The sequence below is a fragment of the Sander vitreus genome, chromosome 4, assembly GCF_031162955.1.
Source record: "Sander vitreus isolate 19-12246 chromosome 4, sanVit1, whole genome shotgun sequence".
NCBI lineage: Eukaryota > Metazoa > Chordata > Actinopteri > Perciformes > Percidae > Sander > Sander vitreus.
The window spans coordinates 8,762,967-8,781,870 of NC_135858.1; the positions used below are offsets into that span (position 1 = coordinate 8,762,967).

Consider the following 18,904-nt stretch of genomic DNA (forward strand, 5'->3'; position numbering starts at 1 on the left):
TTTTCACACATAGCTGACATGAGTGGAAAAGGAAAGGATGGCATGCGGCGGGTGTCCAGGGGCCTTTTAACGTGGGGGGCCTAACCAGAGGCTGACTCGACTTTAGTCAAGTGAACTGTACTACACTGAACTCTAACATCATAGCCTCATATTACAAGATGTATTCAAACACGGTTTGAGCAAAATGCAGCACGTCAGGAACAACGTCTCAGCCTATGATGGGGAAGAGCAAATTTTGTTACATATTTAAAAATGGCCCCAAAACCAAAGAATACTTTGAATATCTGTATAAAATACATTGAGCAACTGCCTTTCAGCAAGTGCAGATCATTGGGCCTGGCCAACAGAGGGCAGTAGAGGCCATAACTCAAATCAGAGGGGCAGACTTGTTCCCAAATCCAACATGTCATAACACTTATCAAAATAATAGCAATTGTGCCATTATTTGTGAGAGTGGGGGCTGTGGTTTGTGTAAAACCCACATCGCTTCACTTACAGTTCATCGGTCACATTTTCAAAACACAACAACCAGTTTATTTTGCTTAGCAGAGGGAAAATACTTTGACCTAAACGATTACTTAAAATGCAACTGTATTTCAGTCCAGTGGTGACAAAACTTTATATTGCCTCAATCAAAATAAAATGCATCAGTAACTGTCACATGCTGAGTGAAAATCAGAGCATCAGTCAGAGTGAAATTAACCTTCCTTGTGTAAATGCGAAAAGGACATCATGCTGATTCACACACTGGACACAGGCCAGTTTTGTTTCAGTGGTTTGTGTTTCCCAGAATTGACTGGCAGACATTTTAGAAATAACTTCAGAGAACATAACACAAACACAATACAAGCTGATACATAAAGAGAAGTTTTATTACATAATGTGAGACATATGGATTGTCTTTAAGTGTACATAAACACAGGCAAGTGTCTAATATGTTTACGACAGTGAGGGCTCTCATATTTTATATATATTCTGCTTAAGGCCAAGAACATTTGCATTTTTATTCAGCTTTAGCACAAGCAGCAGCACTGTTGTAAGTTTGTTGGTATAAAACAAAAGTAAAAAAAAAAAGTTTCCGTGTCAAAATTCTGAAGGAGTGTACTCTACGATTGAGTGTGAGAAAGCAATGTTCAGTACATCTGTTTCTTACATAACATTTTAAACCACCATGTTCAGCTCTTCAAACGTTTACAAAATACTGTATAGTGCTCCTTTAAGACATTTTAGTCAGACCAAGGGTTATGGCAACACAACTTATTTCTCTTAATGACACATGGACCTTTGATTAGCCCATGTAAGTAAGCAGCGGTTAAGCCCGGCTCACAAGCATCTCTTATTGGTTTATTATTTTTAAGGTTTTCAACGGCATGGTTGGCATTCAGCAAATTTCCTGTGGAAATTTCTGGACTCCTTGCTAGAATGTAGCCACACATGTCCACTAACATGAGGTTGCAGCTCACGCAGAGCCAAATAGGTACGACATGAAAACAGCGCTGTGTGTGTATTGTTTATGATGCATCTAATACAGTGCAGGCCGCGGTGTGTAGTGTACATGCGTTACCATTCTACATATTGCTGATGTGTTTTTATGAATGCAACAGACCGATGGGCGTCTGTCAGCTGCTGTGTGTGTGTTGATTATCTCTCCTCTTGCAGTAGCTGGAGCCTGTCCTCTGCATAGTGAGGGCTGCTGTGTCCAGTGTCAATAGCCTCACAGTCATCTGTGAAAAACACCAGGTCCTGCCAACCAAACAAAGACACTCAAGACACTCAAGCCTGAAAACAAGAGCGACCAAGAAAAAGAAAAAAACAACATTGCAGGCGTTTTAGATGCTCTTACCCGATAACAGACTCTGGTGATGATGGTGTGCAAGTTCTGGATTTTACGTTTGAGCAGCACCATTCTGGGGCGCTCTCTACAGTACTGGTCAGGATGGTTCAGCACCACGTAGAGAAAGTCACGGAGCTTGGTTGTGACACATGAGTTCTAGAAAGATAAAACAGCTTCTTCTTTTTTCTTTTTTTTAAATGAACAGTTTCCTCTCAAACATTTTACAAATGTACACATCTTCTACTGAATGATTCTCATTTTCTTTAATCAGAGATTTTGTTTTTGCGTTAAAGATGAACAGTATTTACACTTTTTTTTTAATCTAGATTACTCTCATAAACCCTCAAACAACAGCACATGCTACCATATTAGGTAGGATTTGTCAGAGTATACATTGATTTGCATTGAATTAGCTTCCTGTGCAAAGTTAAAAAAAACTGTGCACTGAGTGAAAGCTACAGCTCATATCTAACTGGGATTTTTCAACTTCTTGATTTTGTATTAAATTAACTCCCTTGGTTTTTATTAATTTTGAAATGACCGGGTGGTTATCAGTGGAGGAAAGGTGGTTGCTAGTAGAAAATAAAAACTTTCCCAATTTCCTTTTAAAACACTTTCAGCAGTCGTGTGTCCCACATCGTATGCATTCCTCCATTGTTTGAAACTTACATGCACATCAAGGAAGATCGTGGGTAGAACCTTAGCACACGTTATCTGCAACCCAACAAACATGGTCGTTAGAGAGTACATAACACGGTGTACTAGTCTACACAGCCTTGTGTGCAGAATGTGGCAATGCAATGAACGTCAAAGCGCTTACCGTGCGATGGTACGTGTGTATTTTATCCAGCAGAGACATGACTTCTTTGCTCAGGCCGAGCGCTCTGGAGTAGCAGGTCGGAGGCGCGCACTCCGACAGCCACACAAAGCTGAAGAAACACGTGAGGGCGGCGAGTCCCAGCCTCATGTCGGATAACACTGCTGCTCCGGACTGCTTACAGCTGCTGTGACGGTCAACAGCGGTAAAATAGTAAAGAGGAGTAGTTTTGCAGCAGTTTTAAGGATGGAGTGGTGGAGGGGACGACGACGACGACGATGACGTGGACGCGCAGCAGTCTGAGGGGGAAAACATTTGGGGTCGCAAACACTCCGTTCATGCACGCTCCAAATACCAGGAATGATGGAGCTTCTCCTGCTGATAACACAGCCAAACATTTCGCAACTTTTCCTCAACATGTTGAGGCTTTGTCAATTCCTAAAATCAGGATATTAATGACAGCTATTAAGTATCAATGTACACGATACATGTCAAAACAAGAAAGGCAACATTCAGGGGGACGTTTGATTTTTAATCATTTATTTTACAAAATGAATTTAAACTGAAAGAACTTGGAATTTTGATACATTTCATGTACCTGTGTATCTTGAGTGTAGGGAGGTATACAATCCTCACATCAAAACACAAACACTCAGTAACTTGTCTAATATCTGGAGTTTTGAACATGAATAATAATAATACTCTTGATATGAATGCAGTACACACCAATACTGCAAGAATGGGGTTTTTAATCTGTTCTCTTCCCCAATAACACATTTGTAAAGAGAAAGCGAGTCTGTAATTGAGTGGATATTTCCCACCACTTAAAAGATTCAAGCCAACACCATTGAAAATAATGGAACTGTTTGTCAACCTCCTTAATGTAACCACCATGCAACATACGCCACTGAAAATTAGGGCTGGGCGATATAGAGAAAATCAAATATCACGATATTCTTGACCAAATACCTAGATGTCGATATTGCGACGATATTGTATGGTTGACTTGGTGCTTTTAAAAAAAAAAAAAAAACGTTAGTTACACAATGAGATTTTTGATAAATAATCTCCAGAAATGATTTAATGACTTAGTGAGTAAAGGTAAATAATAGAACAGCTAGAACAATCTGGTAAGTTCATAAAATATCACTTTACTGTAATGCAGCCTTTAAAACCAGGAAAAGACAACACTTTCCATATTACGATATCCAAACTCTACGACGATATCTAGTCTCATATCACCATATCGATATAACATTGATATATTGCCCAGCCCTACTGAAAATGTTTTGCTACACACAGCAAATCTATTGGTTTATTTTGGATTCTAATATTATATATCATAATAAAGTACCATCATCATAATCTCTTGCAAAAGACAATGTTAGTCTCGAGAAAGGTTTGATGGAGCCACTGAGCCTTTCTTCAGATTGAGAAAGTTCTTTTTCTTTTTTCTTTTCGGAGCACCCACACTGCCACTTGAATCAGGTGGATCCCGGAACACAAATAACCTCTCTCCGGTAGCAGGGACGCCCAGTACACTGCTGGCAGAGGCTGGCATCATGTATTCCTCTGCCGTGCTGTGTAACGTTTCATTCACTGTGTCCACAAACCTTTCTTTTGCAGTGTCATTTTGTTGCTCTGCAATGGTGTTTTCTGTCGGGGTTGATTCATGAATAGGTTGTTGGGCTTTAGTAAAACTGTCCTCCTTTCCTTTCTCTTTAACCAGCAGCGGTGCAACATCTCTGGAAACCAGGAGACGGCTTCTGGGGAGCAGTTTTTCCATCAAACATTGCCTCTTTTCCTGGAGTCTGAGATTTAGAGGACAAAGGAGCTGTTGTTAGTGGGCTTGGAGTGTTAAAGCGCTTACCTCATGTGTGTGGTCACTGTAGCCCAGCCATGTTAACTGATGAAAGGCATATTATACATCAAATAAAGGATTTGTCTATGACGTTGGTGATCACTGAACTACAAATTAGTCTTGCAGAAAGCGTAACGTCAGGTCCTTATATAGCAGCCAGACATAGAAATGTGTTGAATTCACCTCTCTCTTTCCAAAGTGCAGCTTGGCATATTTGGCATATTTTTATGCACCACGTCTTCTCTCAGTTTGACAGAAAGAGGTCTGTTCACCCCGCCGGCACACCTGGTCAAAAGGTCATAACATATATTATAAAGCTGGTAACTGTGATACAATCTCTGAAGACAATGATTGGCTTTGATTAAAAAATGGTCAGGGATGCCTGGCTATCTGATACGCTGTCATAACTTTTCATTGGTTTAGAGGGAGAGCTATGTGATCTTTTCCATTAAAGTAAAATATTTGATATTGAAGCCCTTTCTTAGAAGGGTAAATCGTTTTCGGACTGTCAAATCAATAATTAAGTATGGATAATTCTAACTGCAAAATCACACAAGGCTATTTGTCTTTAAGAGAATCACTCCAAAAAGTTTAAGTGTAGTTGCTTAACAATCATGTTGCAACATATTTTTCTTAACAAAATTGAGTTTCACATTCTACTATTGAAATGAAAAGAATACAAATTGTTCCAAAGAACGGCTAAACTCTATTCTGCAAACAAAAAGCAGAAACTAAAGAGCTGAAAAAGAGAAGAAAAACACATGTTTTGCATATTGCTCCATTTTCATTCTCTTGTCCTTTGGCCAGACAGCTCCGGTCCTCATGCACGAGACATGATTTATCAGTGAAGTAATCCAAACTCAGCGGGGGCCAGTCTTGAGTGTTCCAGTGTATCAGGAAGAGAGGGGGAATTAAATGATGGGTATAATGATTTATCTCTCCATCTTGGCTCAGGGAAGAAGGACCCTTGTGGAATTGTGTACAAACAGTATTTAAATGTGAGACAATGCTTGGAGATGGGTTTGTTTCAGCCAGCTGTGTTTAAACACTGTTTTGTGTTTTTAATCAGTGGCTTCAGTCAAAAAAACTACTTTCTTAAACCGCATATCTTGAATCGATGAGACTGTGGCTGCATACTTGGGACAAAAAAGGTTTTCAGTGTATTCAAATTGTTCTATTCTTTTTTTCCTTAAAAGAAAGGAGGGAATAACGTATAGAATTAGAAATGAAGAATTTAAGTATGAAAGACGCTAGGCTAAATGGATACACTATAAAGCCAACAACTAAAACAGGAAACTACGAGGAATTTAGATCGATAAAATAATGTAAAGAAGAACAGAAGCAGGGAAAGAAAAACATAACTCAACATGCATAGTTAAACGCACCTAAGAGGAGTACACACACACACACACACACACACACACACACGAATATGAATAACAGTGGATTGAAATTGTTGTTATGTAAAAGGATTTAGTTATTAATTCATGCACGTCTTTGCTTTTTCTGAGTGTTTTTGGTAGACAAACTGATAAATGAATGAACTAAGTTATTGTCTGGGTTAATTTATATTTATATATATATATATATATACACATATACATATATATATATATATATATATATATATATATATATATATATATATATATATATATATATATATATATATATACATATATACATATATACACATATATATATATATATATACATATATACACATATATATATATATATATACATATATACATATATATACATATATATATATATATATATATATATATATATATACATATATATATATATATATATATATATATATATATATATATATATATATATATATATATATATATATATATATACATACATACATACACACACACACATACATACATACACACACACAAATCAACTTCTATGTTTCTTAGGTAAAAGTTTGGGAGTGTATGCATATACTGTATGTGTATACGTATATATATGTATAGATGTATGATTAGAAGTGTATAGGGGTGCAGATCTATGTGTATATGTATTTTTTTTTAATTGCTATTTTTCTTTCGCTTATTTTATTATTATTATTATTCATCAGCACTGGGTGGACTACATAGATATGTACATACATATTAAAAAAATAATAAAAATTGCAAGGATATGATAATGGTACTGCTTTGTATGGTAATGGATTGTTAATTACGTGAAGGAATTGCAATAAAAGTATTAAAAAAGAAAGGAGGGAAAGACATTTATTATTTATAGTATTTTAGCTTTCTGGAGGGCTCCTAACATGGACTAGGAGACAAGTGCATGACACAAGCTTTTGATAGCTTATGCACATTAGTTGGTAACCAAACTCAAAACTTTGTTTGCAAGTTGGAAGAGCCAGACAGATTTTGTATGTTGATGTGCAATCGTTCTGCCACACGGGGCTTATTAAAAGAAGAACAGAGAAAAGAAAAAATACACTACAATTCAAATATATATAGAGATATATTTGTGTTATTGCACTACCAATAATTATCACCTCTCATGAGTCAAACACATTCACCTAATGTGATCCTACACTGTGTAAATTAGATGTGTAAAACTGGATATCAACACAAATGTTTGCCATTGGACAGATCCTGACCCTGGTTCTTACCCCGAGTGTTCTTGCTCTGCCGGTGATGAAACAGGGCTCTGTTTGGGGCAGAGGGCGTCGGTGATGGAAATGAGTTCGCTTTCAGGCAGGGTGGGGAGGAGGAGACGCAGAGCCTCCAGGAGGACCTCAGCAGATACCCGACTCTGCTTCACCAGCCGAGATGCAAACTCCAAATCCTGAGATGAAGAGCAGGGCACAGGGCCACCTTAAAGTACAGTTTATTCTCTACTTCCTCTGGCGTGCACACAGAAGTGAGGATGCCCCTGTATTTTTCCATGCCGTTAATATGTTTGTGTTGAATGAAACATTGGAAAAAAAAGTCTTAATAAATAAGTTCAGACCTGGTCACAGTTTGCATAAAGTCTCCTGAGCTCCATTTGCTCTTTTAAATCTTCCGTGGCTTGATTGTCGCCAGTCATTTTCTGCCACCTGAAAACACCAGAGTTTCACTGTAAAATGTAATGGTGTCAATCCACAAAATGTCTCATCACTCCCGAGTTTATAGTCTATAATCGGCAACGTTAAAGTTACGGGATCGCTCCGGTGCCGCTGGATGTCCCTCACCTTCCGCTTTCTTTGTGTTGGCATTCTTAACCCCGGTCGATTCGGGAAACATCCTCCGAGCTAGGACCGACAATCAAATTATATTTATCTTTTTTTTTGTTGGAGTAAAATTCTCATTACACGCTCAGCCATTTTAATTCCAGAGTTCCACCAAAACAAGTTCCTTTCTGGGGTTTAGCACCACCAAAGACGATTATGATTGGTTTAAAGAAATGCTAATAAACCAGAGCACGTGTTTCTCCCATCCCGGTATGTTGTGGAGATAGGTCTGGCAATGAGACACTACTCCTGAGTTAACACTGACATGACAGCTCACCTCTCAGCCAACAGTGTGATGACCTGATCGCTCTTGTAGAGTGCCTCTTGGAGGATGGACGTCATCCTGCAATCCTGCTGCAGCTGAAACAGTCTCTCCTCCTCACTCTCCCCCTCGCTCTCATCAGAGTCATCTCTCCGTGTTGGATTGGACCCGACTCTGGACCGAGACATTTGCAGGCCGTCCAGCTTAGTCCTCTCCTTCTGAAGCTCTTGTTCTGCTTCCTCTAGGCCCTGTGGCAAGAGTCAAATTACACTCTGAGAAAAGTCTATTAGGTTTAATGAGAAACTAATACAGTTACACATTTGTTTGAACCTTATTATATGCCCATGAGCAGCCCTGCCACCAGGCAGTGCTGCAGCACAGAGGTTAACTTGGGAGTCAAGCATTGCCTACCAAGCAGTGGTTCTGTATACTCTGGGCCATGTCTTGACTCTCCAGGCTCTTTCTCGCTCTGAGCTGCGGAATGAGAAGGCTGTGCAGAGTGAGCATTGCTCCGCAGGTCTCCAAGACTTTGGTCCTCCTCTCAGCCTTCTGGTAGTGGATGGTAGCCATCTGCATCGCCAGGCTGTCGCCCTGAGAGCGCAGATCGTCCTCTCTCTCCCTACGCATCTCCTCCATCACCTGCCAAAATGCAGATGGATGTATTTCAGTAATCTCATATGAACTCAAACCACCTTCTGTGCAAGCTAGACATTAAACTTTAACACAGATAGTCCTTCCATTGACGGAGAATGGCTTCAGCTACTGAATGAGCTTAGGGTTTGATATTAGGGCGGTGCAATTAATCGAAATTTAATCGTGATTATGATTTCAGCTCCCAATGATCACAAAAACAGAATAATCGAGTATTAAGGCAAATTTCACAGTTGTATGTGTTTTTTTGCTGTTGATTTATTTAACTTTTTCCACTGTTTTTTAAGTTCAATAATTACAACATATTTCCAGAAGTCAACGAGTAATCGTGTTAAATTATCGTGATTTCAATACTGACCGAAATAATCGTGATTATATTCTTTTCCATAATCGAGCAGCCCTATTTGATATTGTATAAAGTTAATAGACCCTTCAAACCCTTTTTGCCTCTCAGTAACTTACTGCACTTTAAAATGACTTATATTAAAAGGTTGTTTTACAGCTTTACCTTGTTCATGACGCCGCTCTCCGTCTCCTTCTCCTTCTCAAACAGTTGGATGCTGTCCTCGAGCTTTTTCTGGAAAAGCAGCAGTTCCGACGTGTCTGTTTCGCTGGTTACCCCCTTGGATTGCTTATTTATCTGCAAAAACCACAATATCCATACTTTGGCTGGGAAATGACTCCAGGCATTCTGTTATGATGTGATTAGAAATGAAACCAGAATTATTTCTGAATCATAATGTGCACTCATCCAGCGGCCACACAATTGAGGCTGATCGCAGTGTGGTTTGCACTGGCGGTCGCCATTCTCCATTTCTTACTCATTTGAGAAAATATTAAATGCACCATTCTATCCTGCTGTAGTTTAATACATGTGGGCTTTAGGATCGTATCAAGAGAGGAGATTTAAAACAAAAAGTGATCATCAAAGTTAGCACAGGGTAAAAGAAGTGGTCACAGAGACTTCCTTCCCAAGAAAGGGAAGAAGTATTTTAATCTGGTCAACTGAGCTCTAATGCTATTATACTACAAACATACATATTTGTGGATGTTGAAAGGGATTTCTGCTTGTTCCCCTCATCATGTTGATGTACACTCATAGTACACAGATACAATGGGGTGTGGTTTAGATCACTGTCTCTTTTGTTCCTTTTATCCAATATTCCCTAAATTCTTATATTTCAGTGCAAAAACTACAGGGTACATTATTTTACAATTTGGTTTGGCTCATGTCGTGCACAAGTACTAACACTCATAATTTTGACCTTTCACTTCATTAGTAATATAGAGTGTTCCAAATAGATTGGATGCTATGAACTCTTTGACGATAATGTAAATATTACACCAAAATAAGTGTGGGTGTATTGTTGTCTGCCACTGTGGCCTTTTGTTAGATACTAAAACTAGCAGTAGTCAAAGTCAGAAATGTTCTAATACTACACACACAGGTTTCAAGAACATAACTTAATTCAGTAATGTGTGATGATTGTGGGTTCACCATTTGTTGCTCGCGCTCCTTTCTCCAAGCTGCAAGAGCGGTGTGGAGTTTGGTTCTGGAGATGGCGTGGGGCAGCACCAGGCAGCGGTCCATCACAGACAGGCACTTCTGAAACTCCAGTTTCATCCTGAGCCGGTCATCTTCAGACAGGGTCAACTGGGACGAACACAAACAACTGGGACAGAAGGAGAAAAGGAAGACAGATCAACACACAGGAGTTCCACCATGAGACCTTACAAGAGGAATAACATTAATCCTTGACGGTGTACTTATTGTTTGTTGATGTTATTTTTCAATCAACAAAAGTTATTGTGGGGGGACAGTCTGGTATCTAATACCTTTTCCACAGCAAATATTACATTACATGTCATTTAGCTGACGCTTTTATCCAAAACGACTTACAATTGCTATATATGTCAGAGGTCACACACCTCTGGAGCAACTAGGGGTTAAGTGTCTTGCTCAGGGACACATTGATTAATGTATCGCAGTGGGAATCGAACCCAGGTCTTCCACACCAAAGGCATGCGTTATATCCACTGTGCCACCACCTCCCTCAGGAAGGATAGGATCACACACACTTTGAATCCCCTGAAATGAAACGGCCGGTGTTATTATATCGCTGACCTGAAGAAAGCTCTGCATTGCGCCCTGAGCTCTCTCTGCTCCTGCAGCTCTCTCTCAATGGCATCCCGCAGAGCCTCCCTGGTGCAGCTGAGGGTGCGTAAGGCTGCCTTGCCTTCCTGGTGCAACCTTTCCTGGCCCTGCAAGAGAGCGCTCGCTCCTTGTCCCTGGGCTTGTCCTGGTCCTGCCTCAGGTTCCACCTGCAGCACGGAGCGTTGCATCCCTGGAGGCATAAGTGTTAGCAAGGCCTGGGTTGCAGAAGGCTGGATGGCTTTGACTTCTGTTATGGCACCTTGGATCATACGCATGGTCACCTACAGAACAGACAGAGGATCAAGACAGAGAGTAAATCAAACTCAATCAAGCTCCGTGGGATGTTTTTTGTTTTGTTTTGATTAACAATTTATTTTTTAACAAAAATACAAAACATACAACTCGCAACATGAACAAATCCCCAATCTTCTGTCATCACCACCCACCCAGAAAAAAATCAAGTAAAGATCGCACAGTAACTACAATATTCCAGACCATTCAACAAAATAAGTTACAAAATAGACAATAAACCAAATTAACATATTTATAAATAAACACCATAAGCCCATCATACACGTCTCTCCCCAGCACAAAGCTTCTTAGGAGCCCTCCAGAAAGCTCAGGTACTTTTACGACCCATGTTCTAGTATACACATTCAATCTGGCAAACTGTTTATATGTAACATTTCCTCAAACACCGCCACCCCAGCCATCTCACAAGCCCACTCCTTGATTGACCATACCCCTTCATTCTTCCATCTATCCCCTTAAAACAATCTGTGTGGCTATCATCAAACTAGTCTGGACCCAGCTTCTTATGCTCCGTGGGATGTCTGTGTGTGGGTTTTTATGCATCTTTTAAAAGTGCCCTGCTACACAAAACCGTTTTTACTTGTATTTTTTGAAATATGTTAGGTCCATACTGTATGTGTTTGTGTTACGTTGTGAATGTGAAAATGAACTGCTACCTCCTCTGTCAGCTCTAGCCCCTGAAAAGAAATAAGTGGAGAAATCAGGCAAATTACAAAAGCTGGTCAGTCTGACATTGTGTTGCCTGAGCTCATTACTATTCATGAGCTCGCCCAGTTGCACTGGGTAAAGGATGCTGATAGCCAGGCTCTCATTGGCTAGCTGTTAGCCAATCGGAGTCAAGCAGCTTAGCTCATTGAATATTAATGAGAACTGGCAGGCTTTCTATACCACGTTAGAATGGCTTGAAACAAGGTAACCAAGGCATTTCACAAAAAATGTTACAAAGTCCATGGTAGAACTTCAGACATTACCACAAAGTAATGAAATATGTGTGGCAGAGCACCTTTAAAGTGATTAGGTCATGAATAAGCCTGATGTGTACTGTTAGAGTGGCACCTTGCGAATGTCGGCAGCAGCCTCCTCATCCAGGTTGTTGATGAGCTCTGCTAGCTCCAAACTTTGAGCTGTCAGTAAGTTCTGCCAACAGTGCAGGTGCTGAGCTACATCTATCCTTTCCTCCTTGGACAGAGCCGACAGATCCTTCTGTCGCTGTTTGTGGACCCGCAGCTGGAAAGAGCAGGAAGGTGGTATATTAGTTACGGAATGAGATGAACGGGTTTTGTGGTATCAATCAACAATGGATATATAGGATAATGCAGCTGCTGGGAATAAAATCCTAAATACGCTTGATTTCCTCACCATGTCAGAGATGAGCTCCCGCCTCTTCTTTATCAGTCCACAGCGCATTGCTCTCCTCTCTTGGCTCAGTGCCTCATCCAGTCTCTGCCTCACCATCACCAACTCTTTCTGGGCCTTGTCCTGTAGCTGGTCGAGCTGCTCTGCAGGCACAATGCTCCCTCTGGTGGAGAGATGAAAGCATGCCAGGTTAAAACACAACTCCAGTCGAGCTTGCTGCCTATAAGGTTGAACTGACAACAAAGGCTGATATAATGTACATATTGTCTGTAAAATGCCAGGAAAGTACTTTTTTTTATTTATGAATATGTAAAATATTTTGTAATGCAAATCTATATTTTCGGTTATATATTTCGGATTACATAATAGAAGCACTTCAGATTAAATTCTAAAATTGTACATTAATACTGAAATACTGTAGAAGATTACTTGGCCACATGTATAGTGTAGTGAAATAGTGCAACTAGATGTGAAATGGTCATCACATGATGCTATCACTGGTCATTACAACAGGCTCCAACCTCCTGATGTGAGTGAACCAGCTGTCCAGATTGCCGGAGGTGCTGGAGAAGCTGTCTGAAATCAGGCTGTTGAGGCTGTGAAGGCTGTGCACTAAGAACTTCCTCTGTGCGTGGCGTTCAGCGAGCACATAGCGCTGGTTGGCAAGGACGACATCCAGCACCTCCTCTAGCTGATCCTGGACAGAAAAGAGAAGGAAAGGTCTCAAGATGTATTTTAAATGTTTGCTTCATGTACGGATTAACGCAAATACAGTTAGCTGAGAAGAAGAAGAAAAGAATAAAGCAAATGCATAAATGGCAAATGCTGTTGGCCATGCTTTCTAAGCCATGTTTGTAGGCAAAATTGTCTAAATGCTAAAAAATGTCTTAGAAATTATTAATTAATAATACAAATTATACATTCATAATTATGTCATTTAAATGGTAAATTCTGATGTGTCACAACTTCGATAGCAAATTCTTGTTGCTCACTTGACAGGCAAAGTAATCGTGCTGAAGACTCTTGGCTGTACTCTTCTCCAACTCGCCCATCCTGGTGGCCTCCTCCAGTTCTTCAGAGAAAATCTTGTGCAGCTCCACCCGGCGCCACTCGATGATCTGCCTCTGGACCTTCCCTGAGGCTTCTTCATGTCGGACCAACAGAATGCGCTGGAGCTGACTCTGGCTCAGCTTGTGCAGCTTCTCCAGGAGGACGCTGCAGTGGAGGAGCTCCTAGTAACATTACAAAATGAGGTTTTACAGTAGGGATGGTGTGTCATGAAAGCAATAAACAATTAAAAGAACGTTGAGGACCTGTTGGTCTGCATGTTGACACAGCAGCTCGGCCTCGGCCTTCTCAGCAGCTTCTCTGCGGTGCTCCGCTTCCATTTCTTCCCGAGTCTCCAGGTTACACTGGCCAGCCAGAGCAGCCATGCGGGCCCCTCGCTCCTCCTTCAGCCGACCCTCCATGCCCAGCATCTGTCCGTGGAGCACACTGAGGAGTCTCTGCTGGGCCTGGGTGCTGCACTGGCCCCGGGCACGCAGGCCGCCCAGCAGGGAGGACATCACATCCTTGTAGATCTGAATTCGGGTGGCCTCCAGGTTATTGGTGGCATGCAGCAGTGTGGACATTTCAAGGCTTGCAGGGATAAAATGCAGAGTAAGCAGGGTAAACCTGTACATTGAGGGTTTTTAATGAGATGCATTATAAATAGAATAAAAGCCAATAACTGTCATTGCCCCCTGGTGGATTTGATAATAATGTGAGACAATAAAAATGTTGAATTAGAACACACCATGTTCTGTGATGGAATTAGATGTTATAATGATTAAGGATTTGGGTAAAACAGTGTAAGCAACATAATGCGCCAGCAGTGAACAAAAAGCATTGATTGATAGTTGAAGCCAAGTGCATTAATATTAAGTTCTTCAAATAACTAAAAATAAATGGACTATATTGAATTAAAGGGGAAAACTCCCAACTTCAGTTTAACACATTACATTTATATACTGTATATTAAAACTTTTTTTCCACAAGCACTGAGTGTCTTCATTGCCAATTTCTTCTACTTGGCAGTCATTTTGATAACTTTTGTGTCATTAAAGGATATCTCTATATATTATCGAGAGGTATTTAATTCCATCTCGACTTGTCTACTCACTTCTCCAAAGCCTGGTACATATTCTGGGGCTCCTCCAACACCATGGTGTCCACCATCTTGTCTTCAAATGCAGCCTCATCTTTTACGGTCTCACACATGTTGCAGTCTGCATACTCTGGGTCCGAATCCCTTCTGTTTCTCTGAAGCAAGAAGATATATGCACGCACAGTCTATTAACATATATACCTGAAGTAAATCATAAAACCTAAAACAATGAGCAAAATGTACTGACATTGACTTGAGAGAAACAGTTCTTTAAAATTACAAAATGGGTTAACAGAAAAGAAAAAGAGTGTTGAAACATGGTTGGTCAACAAAACTGTGAAATACCATACACAGTTTGGTTGGACGCAAATACCAAATTTTCTTTTAACAGAAGTACAAGTATCAACAACATTTTTACAGAATTAACAAACACAAATAAATACCGCCTGTAATTAACACATTAGGTTTTAACTAGAACAAAACACATTGGAATTCGTGATACCCTTTGCTGAAGAAGGTTCAGCCTGGTTTGGAGACCTATCAGGTTCATGGCCAGAAACCCCAGTGACAGCAGCACCAGTGTGACAAAGAACCCAGCGACAAATCCAGCGAAATGGACCCCATGGTTAGGATAGATCTAAAATGGGGCGCAGAAACGTCTGACTTCTCATCAAATCAATTTTGTAAACGCTAATTTGAAAACCGTACAAGAACAAAGCATGCAACGCTTGAAGCTGCAGGAGTGTTTCCAGTTAAGTATCTGTCTACAACTTACCCTGTCGGTGGAATTCACCGTCAAGGTTAGATTAGCTGTCAATGGACCAAACATACTGACATCATTCTGTGGAGTCAAGAAAACAATACTCTGGGTAAGAAGAGAGAAATGTTCTTATAGTACTGCAAATACTGAGATGTGAAATGAATAACATTTTAGAGATTGCTTTTCAAGTTTAAAAGACCAGAAATAGGGCAGAAGGAAAAAAAAATAAAAAATACCTGTGAGGCGTTAGAGAAGGTAAGAAAAGCCGGAAGGTCCAGGACCTCACTCTTATGACTCTTTATGTGAGCGGTATAGTTGACAACAACTTGGGATCCAGCTAAAGAAATAAAATCAATAGAATGTTATTTAGTGTGAAAGCAGTGTGCAGAAAATTTTAATATTTGACATTTTAAAGTTCAATGTTGAAATGTTTGGTAGAATCGTCTTTAAAAAAAAATAACTTGACTCCCAGACATACCAGATAGTGAATCAATGGCAAATGTCTGGTAGCCTCTTTCCACAACCCTGCCTTCAGATTTTAGGGGTACTATTCCAGAGATGGAGTCCCGGATAGCCACCTGAGACAGGTTGGTGCCACCCACTGGGCCCTTGTTGCGAATCCGCAGGAAGAAAGTCAGCTGAGGAGGGTCAGTGTCCAGCTTCACCTGGGGGCCACACGAGCAGCAGGAAGAGTATATATCACTTGATGGTCTTCAACATGTGCGTTTGCAGTTTAAAATTGGTCCAAAATGAAAATTAAATGCACATAGATAATATGGGCGGTTTTTAAAACGATTGTGTTGATGTACCTGTGCACACTTGCAAAATGTGACCCCAAATGCAGATGGAGGTGCCGCACTCTGAACCTGCAGAAGCATTCAACACACTGTATAATTAGTTTCTTCCAACATGATAATTCTTCTTTTAATCATCTTCTTCTTTGAATCATATCAAGTACTAAGTATGGGAATGGGGTGTAATATGTACAGTGGCTTGCATAAGTTTATGAACCCATGCTAAAGTTGACTAAAAAGAGGAATAAAAAAAAAAACATCTTTTGGAAATTGATCTTAATGCCTTAATTAACAAAATGAGGAAAAATCCAACATTTAAGGACACCAATTTTCTTTGTGAATAAATAATGTATCATAAATAAATGCTCATGGCATAAGTAAGTACACCCCTATGTTAGATTCCCATAGACGCAGGCAGATTTTTGTTTTTAAAGGCCAGTTATTTCATGGATCCAGGATACTATGCATCCTGATGAAGTTCCCTTGGCCTTTGGAATTAAAATAGCCCCACATCATCACATACCCTTCACCATACCTAGAGATTGGCATGGTTTTATTTCAGTTAGCCTAATAGCTGGTTTGATTTGCATTGAGAGATGATTTTATGGAAAGTACCCCATGCCAATCTCTAGGTATGGTGAAGGGTATGTGATGATGTGGGGCTATTTTAATTCCAAAGGCCAAGGGAACTTCATCAGGATGCATAGTATCCTGGATCCATGAAATAACTGCAGGCCTTTAAAAATAAAAATCTGCCTGCCTCTATGGGAATTTAACATAGGGGTGTGTATACTTATGCCCCCTGTATTTTAAGGAAGAACATTTATTTATTAACGATACATTATTCATTCACAAAGAAAATTGGTGTCCTTAAAGGTTGGATTCTTCCTAATTTTTTTACTTAAGGCATTAAGATCAATTTCCAAAATATTGTTTTTTATTCCTCTTTTTAGTCAACTTTAGCATGGGTGTGTAAACTTATGCAAGCCACTGTATGTATTTGGTAATCCATAAATTCTTGGACAGCCAGTACCCAACAGGAATACCTGAGAAGAATCTATACTATAGGAGGTATAGAAAACCATAGAAAAAAACTAATGAAAAAGATGTTGCAACAGTGGAACGAAATGGCTGATTGACAACTGAACAAATATGCTCAGGGCAAAAGTACCAACACATGAAAGTTTGGACAATAAACTAAAAAACAATCTCATGAATTACCACGCATATGAATACAACATGTACATACTCCATGAAAAGTCACTGTGTACAACAACTGAAGTGACCAAAACATTTCTTAAAAACACACCTGAGGTATAGCGAGGCCTGGGTTGTATCTGGTGAGTGTGCTTCTGTGGTTCCGGAGGTGCAAGATGTTTGACATGTAGGTAAGTGGCGTATAAAAAGAGTGTCCCCATGGACCAGCAGGAGCTGAAGAAGAAAGGGGGGCCTCTGCAAACAACACCATGCGTCCATTGATTTCCATTGTACCTGTCAGGTTACATATAGGGTGTTTGAACAAAGGCTAAAATTGACAATAAATATATATATACTCCATATATGCATTCATACTAAGGTTTTGTATTTAATGGTGAACTACATATATATTTTATATAATAATATGCATATCATATATTTGCAACATTATTAGAATTGTATTATTACTGTATTGTTGATGTATAGAATAAAAAAAAAAGAAGAAACCATCCATCCTAAGCAATGTCTGCTCTGCTGATTTCCCACCAGTGTCATGTTGCATTACATGGATACTGGAGAGGCTCTGGCAACGGAAAAAGAGGCATTCAGTTTTGCTCATTTAATATATGTTACGTGTTTATCAACTAATCTTAAATAGCTTCAACCAAAGGTAGCCTACAGACGTGCATAAACAAGGGTAACTCACAAAGCCAAAACAATATCTGACCTGATTACATATGACCTGTAAATACCAGTGAATTTGGTTGCTAAATAAGGCTCAGGGATACAATAAAATAAATATTATCTCTGTAATTTCCAAGATATTTTTGATGCGATGTGTAGCTGTATGAAAATGTTGTGACTGAGAGGCAACATCATCAAACTAGAAATTGGCTGGGGAAAAAAAGATAGGCCACTCACCTGCTGTTTCTCCGAGAAAGGAGGTGGTTGTGGTGTTGTGTAGCATGATGCATCCTGAGCTGTCCCGTTATAACAAGACTGATGTGCAGCACTGTACTCCAATAAACGCCGAGTCTCACGCCGGGTTACAACGTGACACCAATGGGAGTATGAAGGAGGTAGACACAAACACGACACTTGGATATTCAAGATTAATGACCATATCGTGACCCTCTTCGCGGTAAGATTTACCTGAAGCATTCGTAAGTTTGTGTGCCACTCTCACCAAGGAGAGCCGCTAGCTAACTGGCTGGATATTGCCATAGTTAAAATCCGCGATGAAAACATTTCCACCGCTCTTTCTTGACAAGCATTAGCTAATTGTAGCAGAGTTTCTGGCCAACATGAGTATCTTACTTGTATGCAAATGTTTCAGGAGAAACTATGGATGCCATTTCAAAGAGTTAACACGAACACCGTCCATAAACGCCGTTCGTTGCTGCACAACAAAACAATTTCCAAACTTGGGAAGAACGGGCAACTCCTCAAAGAAGCGGTAAGAACATAGTACATAATGTGTTTCCGGTCCCGACTTTCAAAATAAAACAG

The 18,904-nt window shown here is 39.9% G+C and overlaps 2 protein-coding genes across 5 annotated transcripts; both read right to left on the reverse strand.

Annotated features, from left to right (window-relative positions):
- Nucleotides 1-854: 854 nt before the first annotated feature.
- Nucleotides 855-3,004, reverse strand: LOC144516193 (cytokine-like protein 1). The gene is made up of 4 exons (XM_078247399.1): nt 2,655-3,004; nt 2,504-2,548; nt 1,844-1,990; nt 855-1,743 (listed from the first exon to the last, which is right to left on the reverse strand). The coding sequence occupies exons 1-4, from the start codon at nt 2,799-2,801 to the stop codon at nt 1,642-1,644; spliced, it is 441 nt and encodes a 146-aa protein (XP_078103525.1). The 5' UTR covers nt 2,802-3,004; the 3' UTR covers nt 855-1,641.
- Nucleotides 3,005-3,651: 647 nt separating this feature from the next.
- Nucleotides 3,652-18,845, reverse strand: LOC144516617 (limbin-like). 4 transcript variants are annotated; one of them, XM_078248063.1, is made up of 23 exons: nt 18,317-18,845; nt 17,903-17,978; nt 17,508-17,689; nt 16,214-16,270; nt 15,883-16,069; nt 15,641-15,741; nt 15,420-15,485; nt 15,147-15,281; nt 14,660-14,799; nt 13,812-14,136; nt 13,491-13,730; nt 13,020-13,195; nt 12,502-12,661; nt 12,199-12,369; nt 10,801-11,111; nt 10,174-10,348; nt 9,184-9,315; nt 8,436-8,663; nt 8,040-8,272; nt 7,501-7,588; nt 7,160-7,335; nt 4,696-4,797; nt 3,652-4,462 (listed from the first exon to the last, which is right to left on the reverse strand). In XM_078248063.1, exons 1-23 carry the CDS (start codon nt 18,554-18,556, stop codon nt 4,036-4,038), a joined length of 4,128 nt encoding a protein of 1,375 aa, XP_078104189.1. In that variant the 5' UTR covers nt 18,557-18,845; the 3' UTR covers nt 3,652-4,035. The 4 variants fall into 4 exon arrangements, with proteins under 4 accessions (XP_078104189.1, XP_078104187.1, XP_078104188.1 ...); XM_078248061.1 differs by having other exon boundaries at nt 9,184-9,366; XM_078248062.1 differs by having other exon boundaries at nt 17,864-17,978.
- Between the last annotated feature and the right edge of the window lie 59 nt (nt 18,846-18,904).